This window comes from Melanotaenia boesemani, chromosome 20 (genome assembly GCF_017639745.1).
Source record: "Melanotaenia boesemani isolate fMelBoe1 chromosome 20, fMelBoe1.pri, whole genome shotgun sequence".
NCBI classification, from domain to species: Eukaryota; Metazoa; Chordata; class Actinopteri; order Atheriniformes; family Melanotaeniidae; genus Melanotaenia; species Melanotaenia boesemani.
In genome coordinates, this window is record NC_055701.1 from 25,171,700 (window position 1) to 25,185,102 (window position 13,403).

General features: G+C 39.3%; 1 protein-coding gene across 1 annotated transcript in view; it reads right to left on the reverse strand.

Moving 5' to 3' along the window:
• gfra4a (GDNF family receptor alpha 4a) overlaps window positions 1-13,122 on the reverse strand; it is a 190,056-nt gene extending 176,934 nt beyond the window's left edge. Inside the window, exon 1 of the mRNA XM_041972787.1 lies at window positions 12,322-13,122. Coding sequence (XP_041828721.1) covers window positions 12,322-12,379 — 58 coding nt within the window. The 5' untranslated portion in view covers window positions 12,380-13,122. The remainder of the gene's footprint in view (window positions 1-12,321) is intronic.
• Between the last annotated feature and the right edge of the window lie 281 nt (window positions 13,123-13,403).

Sequence of the window (13,403 nt, forward strand, 5' to 3'; positions counted from 1 at the left end):
TAGCAACATGACTAAGTTGAAAATTTGAAAGAACAATTGCTCTGTACTCAAAGATAACATAGCTGTAGCCTGTGTGCTACTGGTCTTCAATAAATCAAGAGACAACAAGCTAGCAAGCTGTGTAGGATGATTAAAAAGTCATTACTATTATAACTAACTAGCAAAAAGCTGTTTATATGAATTTAATATAAATCTGCCAAGAATCTAAAAAGTGAATTGATTTAATCTACTCAATGTTTCACTGTTTGCTCCTGGCCTTGCATTTACAGTTTAAAGTTTGTGTAAAATCTATTTTAAAACTTTCCAAACTGGGTGCTAATACAGCAACTTCTAAAACCTTGAAAGCTACAGATAACAAAAGTTTAACAAAGAAAATCTTAATTGTAGTTTCTTACAATAAAACTATTATGGCTGTAGCCCGTTGATCTAATTATCCCCTCACTGATGTTCAGTCCTTCAAACTACCAGTAACATCACCCTCATGTGGTTTGTGCTGATAACATACGGTATATGTGATATATGTAAGCACATGCATTTGTTATGCACTTAAATTTACTGCATTAAAAAGTGCCTGTTAGCATTTTTTCACAATGTAGTCAAGGATTTCTGTCATTGATAGATTAAATGCAATACAAAACAAACAAAAACACCATAATAGTACTAACATAGGAGTAGCGTTTTTTCTAAGCTTTTTTAGCTGCAACCAGCAGGATATTCCTCAGATTTGTGTCCTTTTTCAAGCAGTTCTGGGGTATAATTCTGAAGAACATGCTCTTAATTTCAAGAGGTATCAAGTCTTTGAAAATATCTTGCAGGGCCTTGTGTATCCCTTTCCAATAGTCTTTAATGACCGGGCAGTCCCAAAAGACATGATAGTGGTTTGCATTTTGATTATTACAATTCCTCCAACACACCTCGGTAGTTTCATCATAATGGGATTTCTGAGAGGGTGAGATAAAAAATCTTATTAAACATTTCCAGTTGTATTTCCTCCATTTCTGTGAAACAGTATATTTCCAAAGGTGTGATCATTCCTCCTCAGTTATATTTATCCCTCCTTCCTGCTCCCACTTTCTCTCAATGTATGTAGTTGAGTGGTGTTTCCAATAAGATATATGATAAGGCTGAGCAAACACAAGCTGGTACTGTGTAACATATGGTATTTGTGTACATTTTAATGGGAAAACACCATGAATATGCTGGATCTAAGAAATTTAATTAGATGTAGAGAAATAACTCTTCAGAGAAAACAAGAAAGTACACAAATGTGCAACTCCTATTGCCAGACTTACATCTTGTATCTTTTTCAAATCTGGAACATCTTACGAGTTATGTCATTTTTTCTTTCTGCAAGTCTGTTTTTCCATCTGCCTGGTTGGTGGCGTGGAACATGTTAGACAAAAAGAAACGGAAAAAACAGCCTGGTGGCGCGCAGCAAACTACAGAGTGGAAACCGTGTAGGAGCTTTGAGCTGCAAACGCTTTCATTAGCCTTCATAAATGCTATCTGGCACATGTCTGCAACAGACTGGGTGGATCGCCTGCAGCGATTTGGCCCATTTCTGCACATCCCCGGGCTCCTCCGCCTCGTGATGGCGTAGTCAGCCGACAGCTCTGGCCCCGAACCGGATTCCTGAATCTTAATTTCACACTGCTCCTTTATATCTTTCACGACAGACTGAGCGGAACTCCATCACAGAAACTGCAGCTCTGATTAGAAAGCAATTAGCTCCCCTGATCCCAAGGCCCCTGCAGAAGAGGCTGCGCTGTGTCATCCTGTTTTGACTCCTGCTCCCAGACCTTGTCGTCAACTCGGATTTGCTGGGAGTTCACGAGGAAAAGATTAGACAACTGGAAAAGCTGCTTGTTGAATATGACCTCATGTAAATGTGACCGTTTTTCTTTTGGTAGGAAAAAAAAGAAAAAGAAATCTAATTTTAAGCTCTTTCAGTTTATAACTAAACATTTTGTCTTAATAGTTCCAATTAATGGCATTTTTCCAGATGAAGCACAGGGAAAATCTATTAAATCATGAGTGGGAGAAAAAAATAGAATCATGAAACAAAATAAATAAATAAATAAATAAATAAATTTACAGTTAATATTTTGTTGAAGCTCTGCTGGGTTTCATGATAGCTTAAATTGGATTGCACTAATAAAAAGAAAAACTATTTTTCTTAATTCAGGTTCGTGGTTGATGATGAGCATCATTTTCATTCAGCTGGATTGAGATTCTGTTACTGACCAGGTCATTGAGCTGTGGTCTTTCTTCATGCTTCGTGCATTATCACCCTAAACTATAACACACCTACTTCTGACTGATGGGATAAGAGAAGTCTCCAACATTTCAGTGTGTACCTGTGTATTTACTGTGTAAGTGCTGTGTATCGTATTCCCTGGTCCTTTACTGACATCAACCCACTTCATTAACAACAGTTTGTTTTCTTCATGCAGTCATTTCTCAATGTTTCATTGGATGTACACCAAACTAAAGTTCTGTCATCATCTCCTTGCTAAAACAAGACTGGTGATTCGTTGCTGAATAATAACTTCTCCCAAGTCCACGGCTGTGTTTCTTTAGTCCACTGTAACCTTTTTCACTTCTCTTTGGTTGTAAGTGATGATTATCTTTTAATGGATCCATGTTTCCTTTTAATCGGTCAGGTTTAACAGCTCAGTGAAGTCTGCAAAGAACCTTGGTGTTTTTTGAAGTCCAGCTTTTTAAGCTGCTTAATATAATAGTTTTCTTTTCAAATTTCTTTAGCTAAAAACTTATCTTGTTGAAACTGAATCACACTTTATTTAAATCCCAAATTAATAAAGAAAGTATTAATTAATATTTAAATATATAATAGTCATTGATTATTGATATGAGCAGGAGGACTACATCTACTGTTCTTTATTATAACAGAGCTGAAGAAGCCTCTGCCTGAAGATAATTTTGTGTTCAATTATCATTTGGTGTAGTGGGTGAACCCTGTGTGGAGTTGCATGTTTTCTCCATGTGCTGCAGCTTTATCCCACAGTCCAAAAACATCCATCAACACAAAGCCAGGATTCAAATTCAGTTTACTGACTTCCTTAAACCCTCTGAAGTCCACACATATGTGGATGCATGCAAATAGCATGACTGATTTAAAATGATCTAGCAGCAAGTTGCAACCATGCAATGATGGCTTTTGCAGAACTATTCACTTTAGGAACTGTTTTAGAAGAGCAGTGATTTCAGACTCCCAAAACGCTGGTTCTGTGTGGATAAAACATCCAAACCATAACCGCCTGTAGCAGAATCATCTAAAGTCATCCCCGTGTGGACGGGACCTAAAGATGAGCTCTGCCTCTTCTCCTGTTGTATCCCTGCTCTAGTCTGTTGTCCAGATAAACTCTCAGATCTGTATCTTCTCCTAGGATGGAAACAGTGTTGGGCTTTTTCCTACTTCTCCTAAAATCCACAATCATCTCTTATCTCAATCTAATCAGACAACTGCATTAACAAAACAAAGCCTTTGGGCCACAGTTTCTGATGGAGTACAAAATTCTTATAATGGTCACCATCAATTTTGCTGTTTTAATAATAAATTCTGCCTGTGTTCAAGAAATATTGAGAATACTGCTTGTCATTAAGCACCTAGGAACTTTTTTTTACTTAAAAAAAAAGGCATTTTATAACATTATAATCAACTTCTGCTGTATATGCACCAGTTTCAGGAAAGTAATGGTACATCCTTGCTTTCCATGTGATGTAAAGAAAGATGTGTTACATCATTTAAAGCTGCATTCATCAAAGCTTCACCAAATTCTAAGCAAGTTCTGAGTCTATATTGTGTTCAGGCTGGAAATGTGATAAATGAAGAAGGGCATGCTCAGTTACTCAGACTGGCACTGAGGCAGCGTGTGATTAATGCGCAGGACTGTGCGAGTGGATGCTGAGGCCTCGTGACTCTCAGGGATTTTTTTCTTGGCCTTGTCTTTGCAAAGTGTGATTGTAACCTTCATAACAGCTCTCAACAAAATGGTCGGAGCAATATGAATCTTTATTGTACAGGACTGAGTAATAGTTTGCGCCAATCACTAAGCTACACTGTTCCTTATACTTACATATTCACTGGCAGACCCACTTGCAGCCTTAAGTGCTGAAAACACTTGATGAAGGACCTTGAATCCTCGCCGACTTGTTTCATTACCAGTTCTCACTCTCTCTGCCAACTCAATGCTACCTTTTTCACCACTCACCAAACTTTTCTTCTGATTAATTGCAGTCTTTTAGGCTTTTTCGCAATTAGCCTGGACCACTTTACAGCCTTTATATTACAAAATTAAACATGTCACGATAGAATACACTGGCAGTAAATGCCATATCCTTTCAGCATGGCAAGGGCAGGGTAATTGTCTCCATGGCATAATCGTCCCTCAACAAAAGCCGGTGGAAATGACAGGGTTTTAACATAATAAGGAGCACTGTCATTTTAGTTTCACCCCGCAAAATCCTCCCTGCCAGCATTACTTCTGCAGTTTGCTGCCCTCTGTTTATCTCCATCTTAGGTTCTCCTTCTTTTCTCTTCTCTTCACTACTGATGGCGTGTAATTATATCCATCTGCTCCTTTACATACAGTGTTACTTGTCCTGGCAGAGATGGCAGAATGTAGTGAGAAAATCTGCAAGACAGCTGAAAAGAACAGCTAAAAAGCTATGAACCCCCCCGGCCCCCCCCCTCTCTCTCTCTCGCTTAGCTACCTGGCTTTATAGTTTGACTGTCACTGGGTCACAATGACAGATGAAGGGCAACTTTTTTCATGCTATTCCCTCCTTTTTTCTTCTTTTTACCAAAGCAGTTAAATGAAATCAATAAATTAAAAAGATGGATTGGGTGAGACAAATAATATCAGCAAAAGTGATGATAGGGACAGGAGATCAGTGGAAGAAATCAGTTTATCTTCACTTTAAGGAGGTGAAGCAACAAATCTTTTGCATAAACAATAATTGTCAATGTCTTGGTGGATTCTGAGGGGCAAACACAGCAGGTTTGAGGCAAAAAAATGTAGTCGAACACAACAGGGATCCAAAAAGGCAATTCAGTTAGTGTGAGCAGTTCTACAAAGGATACATATCACCCGATGCCTGAAGTCTACGACACCTCCAACCTCACAGAAAAAAACAAATCCCATCTCTAGCTGTCAGATGCAGCCTATTCACATTCTTCCTCTTCCTGCTATGTTTGCTCCAGTAATTCACTGACAACACCCTCTCGCTTCTTCCCCGTCAGAAGAACTCAAAGGTACAGAGGAGCACCTGCTACAAGGGAAATCAGGTAACTTTGCAATGCTGCACCAGCCAAAAGGACCTGCTGTGAGAGGGCTCTGAGGATGAATTAAACATTTTAGGGCTCTTTTATTTGTTAGAATAAATGCATAAAGTGCACACTCGCAAAAGCTCATAATATTCTCTGTCAAAATTCAAGGTTAGCCAACATGCGAGGAGACATTATTTATTCATTCTAATACAAAACATCATGATTAGGCTAAATAACTGCTGACAGCAACAGAAGGAGCTGGTTCAGTTACACTGAAGGCCATTCTGTGTGTGTGTGTGTGTGTGTGTGAGTGGAAACTGAGTGTGGTTTAACTTGGCTGAGATGGTGTGAGTTGTTAATTAGGAAGCTATTTGTGTGGAATAAAATATTCATCTTATGGTCTGCATAATGTCTTTCACTCTTTCCCTGGAGATTAATAGTTGTCTTGTGAAACTTTTAAAAAGGTACAATTATGTCTCCCAGACTTGAATTCTTTACATTTACTCTTCATTGATGCTGCTTTAATTGGTGCTTTTCATTAACAGCAAATTGAATGGAAGCATTGATTGCAGTGTCAGAGATCAAGCTGCTTAAAAAGTAATCTGTTTTAATTTATTATTTTGTATTACACCATCATTTTCCTTTTACTCTGTGCATTTGCAGATGGTTGGTTCCAAAGGATTACTATTCACCTACTAGCCTACCATTTCCTTTAATGGTAACCAAATCTGAGCTAAAAGCAGAACGAATATTGGATTTCCATTCATCATAATGCCAGAAACACAACTGCAATGGCCAAGTTCTGTGGACTTTCATCATCAGCACAAGCATGAGGAAATTATCTGCACCTAGTGCATCTATTATACACTTTTCTGAACACACATCCCATCTCCCCTCATTGTTTCTTGGAGACCAATTAGGCAAAAGTTCGAGCAGCGGCTGCAGGGTCTCCATATAGTCTCGGGTAGGGATAATTCTGTTCTCAGATCCTAAGATGCAGTACTGTGGCTGTCTGAGTTTGGCTCATGTTGCATTCATCAGATCTTGAAACAAACTCCTCTTCAAATCAGTGAATGGAAGCTGAGGATTTGGGTTGACTAATATATTAGTATAAGTTGTTTCCCTATATGGCACAGTATTTCAGAGATGTGTTTTATATTGTGTTTTTGGCTTGTTTGTTAAGTTTTAGTATAAAAAAGAAGGAAAGAAAACTAAGTGTTGGATTTTTGACATTTTTTAATCTGTTTGCAGATCCCAGGGTATCATCTTCAATCGTTATTGTGAGGTATTGAAAATCAACTGTTAAAATACCTCTGACCCATTGAAGAACCTCTTGGAGAACCTGAGAGCATTCCCTTTAAGTCCTGTGGGTTACCAGTCTGGGTCTCTGTGGAAAATACTTGCCCCAGTAAATTGTGCAGAAGCTAGATCAGATGAGGATGAGTAGAAATTAAAGGTCAATAATTTGGGCTCTTGTTTGTGACTTTGCGTGTCATGTTATGACGTGGTGCATTTTTTGTCACAGCATCAGCTATAATGCTCATGTATGGTTTGCATCAGACTAAGATTAACCAGAGCCAAAGGTTTGCCAGCATAACATTGTATTTCATTAAATGCATGATGTTTTTGCTCTGTCACTTTCTGTCCTTCTTTTCCTTACTTTCTCCAATACTGCCCTCTTGCCTTTCTTTGAAGAGTCAGCCATGGAGCACATTCAAAATGGCTACCGTATTGATATCCAGTTGCTGGTGTGTGACGCAGTGCCATAGAGCAAAGCACAGCTGTCATGTGATACCCTGGGCTGGAAAAAAAAGTTGAGAAATGTGTTTTTTTCCACCTCAGGACTCTGAAGGGCAATGATGACCCAGGAATGTACATGAGTGTCAGTGTTCCCTCAAAAGTGCTCGGAGTTTGAAAGTCAGAAACTTATATAATGTTGTTTCAAGGTTATAGCTGATGGTTTCATATGTAGTTTTGCATCTGATAGGAGAGATTAATTGTGTTTGCAGATGCACCAATCACAATTTTTAGAGTTTCTTTGGGTACTTCGGCTTCCTCCCACCACCCAAACATGCATGTTAGGTTAGGTAAACAGGTCTGTCTTGTAACTGAGATTGTGTCTCATTGGGACTGCATGTAGGGTTAAAAAAAAAACCCAAAAACTCTTATCTGCCTTCACTCTGTTCATTTGGTGGCAGAGAAAAGCAACAAAAATGCAGTCAACTGTCACACTCACCATTTATAATTTTACTTTCATTCTTTACAAATGAACAAATAATTTAGCCAAAATCAAATCAGCTGTTTTATTTAATTCATGTGGATATGAATTCTTAGCACATATACTCGTAGTTATGACATCAGAACAGGTAAAAGAGCTGGGCAGCAGTCTGGAGATGCTTAGAAATTAACCACGAGTTAACACGTAGCCTTAATAAGCCTCATTTCACTACCTGACAACAAAACAGTAAAACATGAGACTGACAGCAGCTTTGTTAGGAATTAATATGTAATTTAGGAGAGAAACACATTAAGAAAGACACTAACAAATTAAACCCTGGTCTCAAAATAACCAAATACCAAGCAGAAGATGCTTGTCAGACATTATGTTACCAGAATCATTTCATTTCATGCCACTCACACATAATGGAAAAAAAAAACTAATCCCAAACCAGCAACCAGTTTTACAAAAGACGTTTCTGCACTATAATTCATTTTCAGATGAAATGCATATATAAAAATACCTGTGTTAAGTGACCCTACATCAATATATTTTTAGGTTTCCAGTGAGAGGTAGAGAACATCTTGTAAATGTAAAGATGATGTAACAGTCATTATTTCATTGTGCATTACTTACTGTTAAACAATGTTGGTTACAGGTTTTACAAACAAATAGAAATTGATGGATCAGACCGGTAAAACATCTGAGTTTATAAAAAAATCATGATTGGTGCATCTTAAGTTCTCTTTATTTTATTATATTATCAGCTAAATTATAGTTTTTCCCATCAGAAAGACTTGTATTAACATTTCTTACTAAGTCTCCACCATCCCAAATGTGTTAGTCCACCAAGAGGCAGAGTAAAGATTTTATTCTCAAAGCAGTACTGTGGCGTATATATATCTTAAATAATTAATAGAGATCTCTATCAGGGGAGACACACAGATCTCTGTCTTTACGCTAAATGAAGTCTTAATTCTCCAGAATCCAATAAAGCTACAAGCTAAAATAGAGAAATCTAAACTGGATCTTCTACTAATTCAATACAGACGTCAGAGGAGAATTTAATTTTCCATTATCTGTTTAAGAATGAAAACTGAAGCAATATGTATATTGCTAAGTATTTCAGTAACACTGAAACTGACATCTTGCAGAGATCTGAAGATTTTCTTACATTCTGCAAACAAAATTAATCCAGAAGTGACATATGAAAGTAAATATTGGATGCCTTCATTTCACAGTGTATTCAACTGGACTGAAGAGTTTAGCAGTGAGTAATTACCTCATGAACGGCAGTAATCAGCAGTCAGTTTGCTCTCAGTGCTTCAGTCTAAATACTGTAATTAGTTTTCGGATAACTTGGCTCTAGAGTCTCTTAAATATAAAATCATGATAACTGTTATGTTGCAGTTTTACTGACACCATCCCTCATCAAACATTTATCAGCACAAAAATCCATGATGTTTGTAATGGTTAATAAGGCTAATGTCAGCATCCAGTTTGTCTGAATCTCTAAATGGGGGAAATCTAAATAAATTGAATGATTTTAGAATCTAAAAATATCCTTAATTTTAATCGTTGTGGATATTTTTGCTGCTCTCACTGATGATGTTTACAATTCACGTATTACACACTACTGGTCAAAACAGGCCAACAACAAGACCATTATATAGCAACAGGCTCTATCTGGACTTATATCAGTCTCTTTCATATATTTGCTGTCAATACTGGACCCAAAGTCTAAGGTAACCCTCCTCACCAGCCCACACCAAGAGTCATGGAGTCAGTTACACACATGCCGTCCTCAAGCGAGTGTTTGCGTTTCTCATCATTAATACTTGCCAGTCAATAACTGCCGCTCATGCTCCAACAGTACAAACTTTCTGACATGTTGCCAAACACAAATTACAATGTTATGAAACAGAAATTTAGTTCAAAGTTTTACCAATTAAAGTATGAATTAAAGAAAGATTTCAGCCTTATTAGCTCTTAAAATGAGGAAAACACAACCTGAGAAGAGCAGCACCACATGACATAATACACTGTAAAGCTATTTAACAAAAACTAAGCAGAGATATTGAGGGAATGTGTAAAAAAAACTGTCCATGATTCAGCAGCACGAAGAACCACCTTTATCTACAGTAACTTGGAAGTAATCGTCTTCTGTGTGATGTCTCTTACTTTGATGTGAAGAAATAATTGACCCACTCCTCTTTCTATTGTTGCTTCAGTTCATTGAGGTTTTGTTTGTGCAACCCTTTCTCAGGGTACCACCCCAGCCTGTAGATCACGTTGAGGTTTATTGCAACACCTTGATTCTTTTCTTTTTGAGTCAGATGGCCTCACATTTGTATTTGATATACTTTGGTTGACTCAGTGGCCACAAAGTGTCTAGGTCTAGGTCCCGTGGCTGCAAAACAAGCCCAAATCATCATCCCTCCGCCACTGTGCTTGACAGTTGCCATATGTTGTGTTTGTTGCTGTGCTTTACAGCCAGGGATATTTTTCCAGGGACGTTGTGGTTTGTTCAGAACATGCAAAATTCAATCCAGGTTTGTTTTAAAAGGAAGACTCTTTCTCTCTGAGAAATCCTTCCAAGCCAGACTTGTTCAGTATTTTCCAAAATGTTGTTGTGAGCTCTAACATTTACATGCTATATGAAATCTGTAGAGTCTGACATGTAGCTCTTGGTTTTTACTTGACAGGATATGGACCAGATGTTTTTGAGTTTTTTTTTTTTTTTTTTTGCCTTGATATGTAAAACTTCAGTATTTAAAATGGGTGCACTTTTTTCCAGTGGCTGCAGGGTTTTCCACTAAGAAAAGAAAAATATGCAAATGAACCTGATCTACCAATTACAATAAAGACTGCAAACTGTTCACAGCCATGTGGGCAGATAATCACCGAAGCATCACAAGACCGGGCAGTAAAGATGTTAAGTTAAATGTGAAGAATATATGCATGATTTCCCTCCTCTTTTTTCTTTTTTTTATTGTACAAGTTTAGCCTCACAAGTTAATGACATGCAATAGTGCAGCAAGCTAATCTCACATTCATCAGCTTCATACAACACGCTTCATCAGAGAGAGACGTTCATTAGATTGGATGGATACTATCGCAGACACCACAGGCAGTACTTAAAGCTTGGTTAATCTCGGCAAGTTGTAGAGTGGCATGTCTTTATTTGCTGGGGCTCTGAGCAGAAAGCTGCACGTAAACAACACACACACACACACACACACACCAGCAGACCCAAACCTGTGGATTCAAACCAACCACCTTCGTCTCTTCCTTTCCAGCCTCTAGGTCAAAGTTTCCTGCTTTGCTTTGATTTCCACCTCCAGTGTGTCTTCCTCCGCATGCGGCTGATGGACGGGATCATGAGTCTCTGGCAGAGAAACTCTGACACATCTCTTTGACAAGTTGAGAATATCAGCAGAGGAAAGACAAGGAGTGACTGCCTCCCTTCCCCACACATCCAGCTTCCACCTATCCACCCGGCTCATATCTTGAGTGACAAACCCAGTGCAGTGACACATGTTTTACATATGATGTGAAAGCTGAGGCAAGACAGGGGGTCATATTAGCACCGTTTCCTTTTAAAAGATGTGTGCAAAACAGGAGGCCTGAGGGTGTGTGCTTTCAGAGTTTGTGGTGGTGGAACATCTTGTCAAGGAACCCCAGAATTTTGAGTGCACTCCCAGCACGCAAGGCTGCTGTCAGCACACCTCCAGAGTGGCTGAAATCACAGCTGCAGCAAAGGGAAATAGAGCCTGAGATGTGGAGCTCTCATCATTTAGGCTATAAATCTTAGGAATACAAATCCCCTCCTGTCTGCACGTCCTGTTTTCAGCCGGCAGTGCTCTGCGGGGAAGTTTATTTCTTCTTAGATAATATTGCAGTGAACAGTGAAGTTAAATCAGAAAAACAACTGGAAAAAAAAAAGAATTTGACAAGTTGAAAACAGCACTGACATCGAACATGACTTGCCTCACCTGGTAGGGTGAAGTGTGCAGGATTTGTAATGAGATTGTGTGTGTGTGTGTGTGTGTGTGTGTGTGTGTGTCTACAGTGCTGGCTCATTGCTGATGAACTCACTGTTTGATTTGATCACGGACACCACTTTGAATCCTGTCTTATTAGACCACTTATACACAAACGGCACGCCCGCGCTCACACGCGCTCAAGACACACACACACACACCCACACACACAGACTGGCTTTTCCGCTGCGCACCGCCCAGCCGCCACAATTTACCTGCAGAGGCAGGTGCAGACGCGCGTGCACATGAGCGCGCTACAACAGTTTGACACACACTTGTCTGAATGGGCACATTCGCATCCAAGCTGGAAAACAGCAGCGGCTGCAGCTGTGGATGAATTCATATATTTTATTTTCTTCTCATATTTATTTATTTATTTGTTTATTTATTTTATTTTAAAACATGCATTTTATTCAAGAATGCGTCAAAAAAAAAAAAAAAAAAAAAAAAAAGGCGTGCGTGATTCTCTGAAGAAGAGGAAAATCACGTCGCTTAATTTCTGTGACACACACACCAGATCACATTTGTGAGCCTTTTTTTTTTTCTTTTTTTTCATTTGGTCTGAATCTCTCGTGTTTGGCTGCTGGTGCATCCATCCACAGCAAATCTCATCATTTCAACTTTAAGCTCACCAATGAGGGTAAAACAAAACCACTGGCCCTAATGAGCACGAATCTGAGGCTGAAAACATCTTCTGCAGCGACCATTCTCACAAAAGCATATCCAATCTGTAAGTTTAGTGTTTGCATTTCAAGTGTTGATCAACTTACCGATGAGCGCGAGCTGGAAGAAGTACAGTCCGAGGAAGTCCATTTTGGAGCGCGACATTAATTCATATGAATGCAATCCCGGGGCTTGTGATGATGTGCGGGAATAAAAAAAAAAGCTCCTCTCTTGTAATTGGCACCGAGATTAAAAGCGAAAGAGTCGCAGCTATTTCTCAAGTGATGACTGGCCACTTAGGCTGACGCCGGAATCCACAGCAGTGCGTGAAAAAGCATCAGCGGAGCACAGCATCATTTTTCACCAGGCAAACTTTTTGTCGTTGGAGGGGGGGAAACGGGTCACAGCTCCGAGTAAATGTCACGCCAAGCCAAAGGGAGACAGTTCGTTTTTACGCGGATCGAACCTTGCGCATGAGACCGTTTCATCCGTCCGTCCCGAGCCGCTGTTTCCTCTCCCCTTCCCCTCCACCTGCGCGCCGCGCGGAAACTGCGGATGAATCACGGCCGCGTCGTTTTGCACTATCCAACCCGAGAGTCCGTCCTTGTGATCTCCTGCTCCCAGGCGGGCCGGCCGGGGGTGCCCATCCCAGCTCGTTAAAAAAAATCCAATCTTGGCCAAAGTTGAAATAGGACAAGTTAAATCGATAGCCTATTTCATACTGCCATAAAATGGAAATAACAAACCTGAATATAATGGTGCATATGGCTGTAAGAGTGGGTGTATATCCACAGTTCTCTATAAGTAGGTTATCCAAAAAAGATAAACTACCTCAGTCAGTCTGAGGGAGAATCGTGAATTTGGAGGCAGTTGAGAGGATCTTTCAGGAGAAGCAGGCAGTAAAAACAGGCAGACTCTCTGCGTCCTGCCTGTTAATGGTAAAAATGAAGAGACCATCTTGCAGTCAGTGGGGGCTGTTTGAAGCTGCCTGCTGTCTAATGTGCTCATCTTGGTCTCCTTTTCAAACATCACCAAGAATAATCTATTTTAATCTGCGTTTTTAGGAAAGCAGGCTTGATCGACACTTTGGTCAGTCTGTACTCTCATTATGTTGAGAAATAATCTATTTTTATAAGAAATTTGTCAATATGTGCTCAGAATATTTAGTCAAAACTGCAACCAAAAAAAA